Source organism: Piliocolobus tephrosceles, chromosome 13 (genome assembly GCF_002776525.5).
Source record: "Piliocolobus tephrosceles isolate RC106 chromosome 13, ASM277652v3, whole genome shotgun sequence".
In the NCBI taxonomy this organism is placed as follows: Eukaryota; Metazoa; Chordata; class Mammalia; order Primates; family Cercopithecidae; genus Piliocolobus; species Piliocolobus tephrosceles.
The window spans coordinates 43,344,084-43,355,358 of NC_045446.1; the positions used below are offsets into that span (position 1 = coordinate 43,344,084).

Sequence of the window (11,275 nt, forward strand, 5' to 3'; positions counted from 1 at the left end):
AGCACTTTAAGGGCCATGAATTCATGTACTCACTGAGACTGTCCTCTGTTCCCAGCCCCAACAGTTGAGCATATAGCCCTGTCTTTCCAGTCCACTTTAGCCCATGGTTGCTGGGATTGTGATCAGATCTCATCTATCAATATGTAGAGGAACTGGTCCATCTGTGAACTGCCAGTTCCTCTATTTAAGGCACTAGTTTATACTCCCATTAAGTGACTTTTTCTCAGGTCTCTTTTCTTCTCAAATTGCCTGAAATCCTCTCTCGAAAACCATTTCAATTATAAATTCACCCAAAACAATGAGGAAGACCAGGTCGGGGGGAAATCATTTGATGCCAAGACTCTTCGGGAAGGTTTAATCGAAGGGCATAAAATCTTAAACAGTACAAATAATCTCAACTAATTTCCGTCCAGGCCAGATGACAAGGCAAGGAAGCCTGAATTAAAATTACAGATAAGTGCATTTGGAACAGATGTCGGAAAGAACTTTTTCCCAATACTAGAAGTCATAAAAATGCAGCAAAACCCTCCAACGTCATTGGCGACATTGAAGATACAATTCGAGCTGATTACGAGGGGAATAAAACCCTGAGGAGTATGTTAAGGATTTCGGGATGGGTCAAATGATGGGTCTGTTTTCCTGGAGTGGTCCTGCGAATGCATGGTCAATATTGTTGACTTTTTTTTTTTTTTTTTCATCCTTTAACTGAGAACACCAGAAATTCATGAGCAATCTTTTTCTGCTGGGTCTACATTGATGCTGTTATTACTTCTTCCCAGGCAGGAGCTCAGATGTTATTCCAGTGCACACTCCCCTTCTCCACCTAATGGCCTCACACTTCAAGTGGGCAGGCTCCTGCTAGAGCCATTACCTCAAGGTAAAGAGGAGGGTAAATGAATTTCATGTTGCCAGCACAAACTGTCCTGAGGTATCAGAGAAAAGCTGCAGTGGTGATTAAGGCTGTTCGGGTGGTGCTGTTGTATGACTGAGACTGTGAGTCCAACGAACTGCAAAGTGGCCTCTCCCTGCCAGTATCCATCACCTTGATTCCCTTTGCATGTTTCTTTCTTAGCAATTCTATAGTTCTTCTCCTATGGGTGTCCCAGCTGCTCCAATAGCCCTGTGGATTAAACCACCCATTTACTTCGTTATGTTCATTCTTCCCTAAAGGACAAGGGAATTAGTTACAGCATCTGACATGACACAAAATTTGAACAGACAAGGTACCTGAGCCCCTAGCTTGGAGACCAGTTTGTTGATACAGTGAACACCATAAGTCAGTCAGAACCTGTTCTTATTAACTTTAAAGTCCTAGGTTTAATTCAAATAAAGAAAAAAATCAAATGTAAAGATGTAGCCTGTATCTTTCATCTTGATTACTCAATAAAAGGTGGGGCGGAGGACAGTAACCATATAAGAAAATTGGGTAAGACTCAGTTAAAAAAAATTAACTTCATAATCAAGCTAGCAAGCTATAACTTGAGGAAATAAATTATAACTCAGCAAAATGGGTTTTAACCTTATTTCATATGTAAAATATATAAAGCCTAACAGCTAGTGCTGAAAATAAGGTCATTCATTCATTAACATGACAATGACAGAAACATTCTATGTGGTTAGACCATATCTTCACCCCTACCTTGTCTCCTGTATTTAAATAATCAATTCATAAAATGTGATCATTAAAATAAATGTTATTTTTAAAAAGACTAGAGAGCCATATGCATATTCTTTAATTAAGCAATTGAGATTAGAAGCAAAATCCACTCTCTGGAAGTTGTCTCAAATTCCCAGTCGAAGCCTCCCCAGGTAAGGTGGCTCATCAGAGTCCTAAAGAAAATAAACCTTGGAAAACTTCAAATTCTCCAGGCAGGCATGAGAAAGGTTTTGACTTAGACTTCTGAGGAATGATACTGTCATCGAGTAATTTCCCTCAGACTAATGACCGGATGGTCAGAGAGAGATGATAAATATGCTAATTGAAAGGCCTTCGGTGCAGGTATTGAAAGGCCACGGCCACTTTGGTTTTTGTAATCAATAACATCAGGGTGGCAGAAGCAGTACAGCTATAGCATACCACAGAGCTCATTCCGTAAAATATGCGCCTCAGCTCATCTCGGTCCCACCTCTCTGCAAACGATGCTGCCAGCCAGTCTGTGGACAATCAGCCCACAAAGCAAACGATGCTGCCTTTCCATACGCAGGATACAAATTACTTTACATAGAAATCGAGTGTTTCTCACCTTTTCATTACTTTCTGTTTCAGAGAAGGGGAGAAGGGGAGGAGGCAAGAAGAACTGAATAATTTGCTTTAGAAGTCCACTGAGCTTTCCAGGTCTTGTCAGAACAGTAACTGTTCAACCCCCTCCTCCTCTTGTGAGTCCACTCAGAAATGCAGAGGAAAAGGCAAAAATCAAACAGAAGATAAAGAGCAAAAGTATTTCTCACAAAATTGTGAGAGATGATTATGTTACTTTTAAAGATGGAATTAAGAGACATGGAGCAAAATTTACGGGAGGGCTTAGTTCAAGATGACAGACTTTTGAACTCATCTGCATTTTTCTTTGTTAATTGTCATTTAAATTGTAGGGTTTCATGAAAAAGAGACATCTCATTATCCAGATAAATATGTCTTTCATTTCCTGATTGCCTGATGGGCAGAGCAGGCCCTAGCATGTGGACAAGTGGGCTGGATGTTCTGGGATTCTCTCTGCTATGGATTAGCAAGAAGGAAGGTCATGACAGTAGAGTTTCTGAAAAGGGCCTCAGTCAGCAAGGCTGCCTCCTTTACTTCAGAGTCTGATTCTGAGATAGGAGTAGTACAGAAGAAATCCAAATGGTTAATTCACCTACCTCCTGCGAAAAGACCCTCCCACCATGTCTTTTCTGAAGACATGCTCTAGTTCCCGTCCAAATGTAGAGCAAAGAGCATAAAATAACTTTCTCACACACACATACCTCTGAAGAAAACCATTAGCTTCCAAATAAAAGAGCTGACTGTTTCCTGGCTGAGAAGGAACTGGGTATGAAAAAGAAAACCCTTGATTTCATAGATTGGCCCTGCCTAAGATCAAATCTATGAGGTCTTCCTCCTGCCTCCCACTCTTCCCTCAAAGCTGAGTCAGGTTTGGTAAACGCCACTGCTTGCTAGCAGTGGGAACCCTGCATGTCTGCTTCTTGTCAATGAGATGTCACATCTCTCAGAATCTTCATTGGTAATGGACACATTGCAGACAAGTGTTAACAGAAGCAGTGGCACCTGTTCTACTGCAAATTGGGTCAGGGTAATGAAATCCTTCCTGAATTTCTGTGGCCTAATCAATGATTCTGCTCTAATGAAACTATAAATCAGAAAGGATTTACATAAACTGAGTCTTACTTGGCACCCCAACAAATAGCAAGTGATGGATTTTGCATTAAATTATAAGACCTACCTAACCATTCTATTGGTTACCAATAAATGCATCACTCTGAAAATTCCACTCAATCTTTAGGTATTTCTAAAGCATACCAGCTGCAGATAAGCTTATAACCATGAAAGCAGATTCCAGGAAGATATTCTGATGTCATAGTCAGCCTTTCACTAATTCTAGGGGCCATTTCTGGCTATCAACATACTAAATTTTCCTAAGAATTTTACCAAAGCCCAGAGAGCTCATGACCAAGCACAGAAAGCCTAAGCTGAAAACATGCAATGGTGAAATACATAACATTTTCATATACCAGAAGATGCTAAGGGAGGGGTCAACAATTACAGGCTGCCATCTGTTTTTGTAAATAAAGTTTCATTGGAACATGGTCACACCCATTCGTATACCTATGGTCTGTGTTGCTTTCTGGCTAACTTTCTTCTGTTAGTTGTAACAGAAACCTCTTATCTGCAAAGCCAGAAATATTTACTTTGTAACCCTTTATAAAGAAGTTTTGCCACCCCTCTGCTACAGAAAAGACAGTAAAAGAAAGCAAAATATGAGGTTACCTGAGCTAAACTGCTATGCTGCTGGGACCTCCTAAACTCTGGAAGCTTCAAAGCTCAAATTAAAAGAATACCACTTACTGGGTATTTGAGAATCTGAAGTATTTATGGTAGGTATAGTTTTAAAATAATATCTATGAGTTTAGCTGGATTTTTTAAAAGATTTTGAACAAATCCTAGGTTCTCCTAATTCATCTAATTCTGCTTGGGTGAGAAGCTGCGGAGAGGAAGTGATACTTGAACTGGGCTTTAAGACATAAGAATCAGTTTAAGAGGCCATGAAGGGAAAGGGCAGGGGAGGGAATATGAAAAGAATTTGGTTAATGGGTACAAAAATACAGTTAGATAAAAGGAATTTATTGAATAGTACAGTCAGGTATTATACTTAACTATTAACTATTCTCTTTTTCAAAATAGAAGAATTGTAACACAAAGAAAAGATCCCAACACAAAGAAAAGATCAATTTTGAGGTGATGGATATCTCAATTGCCCTGATTTGATTATTACACATTGTATATATGTATCAAAAGGTCACATGTACACCCAAAATATGCACAACTATTATACAGCAATTGAAAAATAAAAATAGGCTGGGCATGGTGGCTCATGCCTGTACTCCCTACACCTTGGGAGGCCAAGACAGGAGAACTGATTGAGGCCAGGAATTCAAGGGCAGCATGGGCAACATAGCAAGACCCAGTCTCTAAAAATAAATAAATAAATAAATAATTAGTTGGGTGTGATGGTGCATGCCTGTATTCCCAGCTACTCAGGAGGCTGAGGCAGGAGGACTGCTCGGGCCCAGGAGTTCAAGGTTACAGTGAGCTATGATCATACCACTGCACTCCAGCTTGAGTGACAGCGAGACTCTATCTCCAAACTACTAATAATAATAAATAAATAAATTAAATAAATTTAGGGATGAAGGAAATTCCAGGAAGATGAAGCAAAACCATTTTTGCCCAATAATTAATTAGCAACCAAGTGTTACTTATCTGATGCATTTTTCCTTGCAGGGAGTAAAAATGTTGCATAAAAATCTAACCTATAAGTAAGGATTCACCACACATCATTCTCTACCAGAGTATGGGAACTGGCCCAACAGACGGAGCTGAAAAGAATGCTTCCCAATCTCACTCATGAGAAAAATGTAATGATGATAATGATTATTATTATAAGAATGATCATTAGCATTATTATAGGAACTATCATTTATTGAACATGTGTCACATGCCAGGCATGATGGTAGGTGCTTATGCATTATCCCATTTAATCTTCACAGCATATAATAAAGTAGATACTATTATTATACTCATTTTACAATTGAGGAGACTATGACTGAGAGAGGTAAATAGGATATGCACCTTTTTAAGAAGCCATGTTATTGGACCCATGTTATTATCATCACACTATTCATTAAACTCTCATGACCCCCAAGGCCAGCCCCAGCCTCACCCCAAGCATGGCCCACACCAAGCCCACTTACCTCTACAGACACGACAGCACTGATTCTCAGGAAGAATGTGATCCTTTTCTGAGCAGTTCAAAGGAGGACACATTTCTGTAATTTTTACTAAAACTCCACCCTGGAAGCCAAATATTAGGGAAAGAAAAAGATGTTCACATTTTTAGTCAATGGAACAAACTTATAATGTTCTTTGTTAATAGCCTGCAGTGATAACAACATACAATAATTAATACTCCCAGGGATTCCACTAAAAATGATAATGCCACAAATTAAATTAATGAGACCCCTGGAATATAAGGTAAATGTCCCTATCTATATCCTAAAAGCCTCAAATTCAACAGTTTTGAAGTATCTTCTATGGAGCTGAAGGATTCCAACAGTGATGCACTGATAAAAGTTTAACAATCAACTCTTGGGCAGGTGAGGCCTAATTTATAACATTGCTTAATTTCTATGATGTAAATACTCCAGTGATGGCTGATTTTGAGCTACTAACATGGTATCACTAAAAGCAACGTTGGGAAGTTATGTATAATTGAGCTTATGTGAGCTCTGGCACGCCCCTGGATAACAGGCATTGTGAATCCAATGATAGAGAGCATATCTTCCTTGCTCTTAACGAGTTCTCAGTTTGGATGGAAGGGGGAATAAAGCCTCATAAACTAGAAACCATAACACATACAGAACAGTAAGTCTAAAAAATATGCTCTAATAAAAGTATTATAATGTGTTACAGAATAATAATTAATTCTGCTCACGTTGGGAGAAATTATGAAGATGCCACATTTGGGGGAACTTGATTAGTGGAATAAAGGAAAAAGGGACTTTCCTGGCAAAGAGAGCAGAAAAGAGCCAAGGCATGTGGGCAGGAAGGAACTGAAAGAGGATCAGTTAGCTGAGCACTAGATTTTCCCTAGATATAAAATCACTTACAATAACGTGTGTCATATTCAGAACGTGAATCTTTATGACTTTACTTCATCCAAGGTCCTTTTGGTTGACATTACTAGCATCTGTATTAAGTTTGATGCCAATTTTTTAAAAATTATTCCATTAATTACTATTTTTTTAAATGGTGAGAGTCCCTTATTTTATCTAAAACCTTTACTTTTTCTCTCCCATTTTTAAGGGGATGCTTAAGTCAACCAAGAAGCAAGCTCAAGAGGAGGTGTCTCATTTAAGGCCAAAAGGTAGTTCCCAACATAGGTGGGAGAATAGGATGAAGGTGTACAGTCAAGAAGGATGCAGGAGAGAATGAGTTTTCCATCTTCAAGAGACTGTCATCCCAGTGGTTCCACATTTCTCTGGTTTGGCAAGGACTCCCACTATATCAGAAATACGCATTCTTAAATTGGAACAGTAACACAATTGTATATGTCAAATATAAATTTCCAACTGCTCATCTTTTGGAATATTTGCACCATGGCTTCCTCTTTCTCAGAATTTCCAGTCCAGACAGTCCAGTCTCTGAAATTCTTAGTCTTGTCTTTTCTTCTCCTTTTATCTTTATTCCCAATGTTTCCCAAGGTAACTCTTAATTTTCTCCCGTCTTAGAATTGTCCCTAAGACCTGAGAATTGATCCTGCTATTCACTCTCTGCCCCACTTTGCAACTGTATTTCATTTTTATTCCTCAATCCAGACCATAATGGGTGGCATCTAACCTCAAAAATTATCTCCAGTCCTAAGGCAAGTGTCCCTACCCGATGTGCCTTACTTTCTACAACAGGGAAACAAACCAGTTATTATCAATCAATGGAAGTTAGTAACCTTACTATCAGCAATTAAATGTAGAGGAAATCACAATGCTGAATTACTTACCATTACTGCCTCTAAGTCTATCCTTCAATATTTAATATATTTATTGATGATCTGCTGCCTCCCAGCATAAATAAGAGTCACTAACACTGTTGAATCCTTTTGTCAGTTCTAGGTGGGCACCTCTAGGTTTATCAATGCTTTGCTGCAACTGGTTCACCTCTGTCACTCTTAGAGCACTGCCCTTGGGCACTGGAGCGATTTTGCCCACACAGAGAGTTACATGCAAGTTCTACAATTCCAACAGGTATGACCCAAAGCCAATGAATGAATAGTATGGGATATTCTTTACCTCAAAAGATAAAGAATTCTACCCTAGAGATATTCTCTAGGGTAGAATGTATGCTTCAGAACCCATGGTGGGATCATGGCATGTCTGACCTTTCATCTAAAATTGTACCTCTGCTCAGTTTCTTCCCCTTCTCCATCTGGCATCCCCCATACCCTCACTGGTTTCTCCTGGGGGCACTACCTTAATAAATCACTTGTACTGAAATCCTTAGCTCAGGGTCTGCTTCTGGGAGAACCCAAACTAAGACAATTAGAATAAATTTCACTCTTGCTGTCAAAAATCAAATGGTTAAAAGATTTTCTCTAGGTGGTGAGATTCTGGAGTGATTCCTATTTTCTTCCTTACATTTTTCCCTCTATATTCCAAATTGTATAAGTATATATTTTTGTAAAAACAAAATATTAAAAATGTTACTGAAGACTTTTTAAAAATAATCATTCACAAGTCTTCTATTTTTATAAAAAGGGTTTGCTTCGCTGATTAAATCAGTCAACAATTCTAATCAACCTTTAACATATTTAATGAGTAAGATCATAATCCCAAATATTTAAACGGAGAAAAACCTTTTTGCACGAATTTGAAAATAATATGAACTGTGATTACAATTGCATAAGTGTCACCAAATCCATTTAGTCCAGCTACATAATTAGGCACAAACCTTTTACAGCTTTATTTTCAAAACTATCTCTGGTAAGAAGTACCTGATAATTAACACTTTAAGTCTTTCTGATTATGGTATGTTATTTTATGACCCCTGGAGTTCTGTGTTGGTGGAAAAAATACAATTCCTCTTTTCTTTCTAATTTAGAGTGACTTGTCTCCATGTCATTGGTCAAATATATACACTTTCAAGTTATGTACTAATCATTGTGTACTAACCTGAATTTCTAACAACATATAAAACTTAACAACTTCAAGTCAAAAATTGTTGCTAGGATAAAGAAATTTTGCAGAAAAGCAATAATTGGGCAACATTAATAAGACTGCTAGGAGAGTTTATTCATGGTGATTTAAAAAAAAAAAAAATGTTAATTCCTGGAAACACTTGGTGAAAATATTTGAAACAAGAGTTTGCTTTTTGTCTAATTGGTGTTGCTGAAGCTTTAAAATGATCCCAGGAAAATGAAAATGGATGGATCTCCAGGTATCCTTTTGCCAACTGAAGATCTCCATCTGAATGACAGGATATCAAAAATTATTTTAGCAATTATTTCCTCAATCCTCCCAAGGATAATACTTTCATAATATCATTTTAGATGCCTAAGAGAAAGTTTAATTTATTGCATACAACAGATTCCATAGAGCATTAGGGCTTACATCTTGAGAAAAACTGCCTGGGAGAAGTAAGAGGCCCTTTGATCCTATACCCACTATCCTCACTCTCTGCTGACAATATCCATTAAATATGTCCCAAAGCTCTTCCATGGCCTTTTATAAATGCTACCATTATCAAGGGAATCGATGGGCCATAGCCTGACCAATGTGATATTCTCAGATAAACTGAAAAGTGATGAGTCAATCCTTCTCAATCTGCCCCTCTAAAATTCAGAAATGAGAATTATTTCCAAGTCAGTCTAACACTATCAGGAGTGGCAGTAGAGAGGCTAAGAGAGGAGGCTGTGGGGCCAAACCACCCAGGTTCTGATCCTAGCTGGCTCACTCACTACCTATGTGGCCTTGTTCTTCTGTGCCTTGATTTTAACATCCAGGTATTACCTTCCGCACAGAATTATTATGAGGTTTCAATGAGATAAATATGGTTTTTTTTTTTTTTGAAATGGAGTCTTATTCTGTCAACAGGCTTGAGTGCAGTGGCGCAATCTGGGCTCACTGCTGCCTCCGCCTCCCAGGTTCAAGCGATTCCCCTGCCTCAGCCTCCCAAGTAGCTGGGATTACAGGCATGCGCCACCATGCCCGGCTAATTTTTTGTATTTTAGTAGAGACGGGGTTTCACCATGTTGACCAAGATGGTATCGATCTTCTGACCTTGTGATCCACCCACCTCGGCCTCCCAACGTGCTGAGCCCCATGCCGGGCTGAGATAAATATGTTTTAAATGCTTTAATTGTGCCTGGAAAATAATAAGTGTTCAAGAAATATTAAAAATTATTGTCAATAACTCTTATATACAAAGTAACTAGTAAATAACTATAGAAAAGACAATAAATGGAAAAATAACTTTTTTGTACAGAATAAAATTATTCACATGCACTCACACACGCACACACGCTACTTATGCAAGAGAATAATCAGTCTGCCCCAACTTCTTTCTAAATTATTCAAAAAAAAAAAAACAGTAAAAGATGAACCCAAGTGGGTAGAGCAACTGCAATGTGCCAGTAATAGTAGTAAGTGCTATTTAAATAAGCTGCCATTCAAATCCATGCCCATATCTTCTACAGGTCTCAAATGGTGCCTGCCTGGCTCTGCTTTCATAATAGACATTGAATCATATTAGTAACCCTTGCTAGAGTCACCCACAGCTTCCATTCAAAATGGAAAAGGATTTGCTAATTGTAAGTGATATGGCTGATTCTGGTACCATCACCACAGTGGGCAAAATTGCCTTTAATCATCCCAGCTTTCCCTGAAGTCGAAGACAAAAGCAAGGATTTTAGAATCCAACCTTTTTCCCTTCCTAGAAGTAAAGCAATGTTCAGAGAGCATGGTATCTGTCTTAAATTCAAAGAGGACATGTATGGTCATATGGAATAACAAAAATAGCTCACATTTATTGAGGATGGTCTTTGGGGTAAGCACTGTACTAAGTTCTCCATGTGTTTTATCTCATTTAATCCACATGACATCCTTGTGTGATAATGTGCCACCTATAGGTTATTGACCACCCCACTTGCTCCCCTACTCCCAGCCCTGGGAGCTTCCTTGTCAATCAAGAGATCATTAAAGCCCTTGCTATCACACCATCCTTGCCCCTGCCACAGAGTGGAGAGACCCTACACTCAAATAAGTGCCACTAAATCCATTTAGTTCAGCTGAGAGGTGGCAACATGCTAGCAGCCCTCACTCTCAGCGCCTCCTCAGCCTGGGCATCCACTCTGGCGGCTCTTGAGGAGCCCTTCAGCTCGCCACAGCACCGTGGGAGCCCCTCTCCAGGCTGGCTGAGGCCCGAGCTGCCTCCCTCTGCTTGCGGGGAGGTGTGGAGGGAGAGGTGCAGGCGGGAACTGGACTAGTGAGAGTTCCCCGGAGGGGGCGCCAACGCAGGCGCGGGCTCCGTGGCCCAGCACACCTAGCAGCCAGCTGGTGCCGCTGGCCCAGGGCAGTGAGGGGCTTAGCACCCGAGCCAGCAGCTGGGGAGGTTGGGCGGGGTCCCCCAACAGTGCCGCCGCTGGCGCGGCACTTGAATTGTCGCTGGGCCTTAGCTGCCTCACTGCAGGGCAGGGCTCAGGACCTGCAGCCTGCTGTGTCTGAGCTCCTCCCCCTGTGGTGGGCTCCCCTGCCGCTTGAGCCTCCACGACCAGCGTGCCCCCTGCTCCCTGGTGCCCGGTCCCATCCACAGCCAGCCCAAGGGCTGAGGAATGCAGGCGTGGCTTGGGACTGGCGGGCAGCTCCACCTGCAGCCCCTGTGCAGGATCCACTGGGTGAAGCCAGCTAGGCTCCTGAACTGGATGGGGACTTGGAGAACTTGTATATCTAGCCAGAGGAGTGTCTGTGCACCAATCAGCACTCTGTGTCTAGCTCAGGGTTTGTAAATACACCAATC

At 40.3% G+C, this 11,275-nt stretch overlaps 1 protein-coding gene across 1 annotated transcript in view; it reads right to left on the reverse strand.

Moving 5' to 3' along the window:
• NELL1 (neural EGFL like 1) overlaps window positions 1–11,275 on the reverse strand; it is a 956,032-nt gene that overhangs the window by 654,299 nt on the left and 290,458 nt on the right. The window contains exon 12 of the mRNA XM_026454011.1: window positions 5,464–5,563. Coding sequence (XP_026309796.1) covers window positions 5,464–5,563 — 100 coding nt within the window. The remainder of the gene's footprint in view (window positions 1–5,463; window positions 5,564–11,275) is intronic.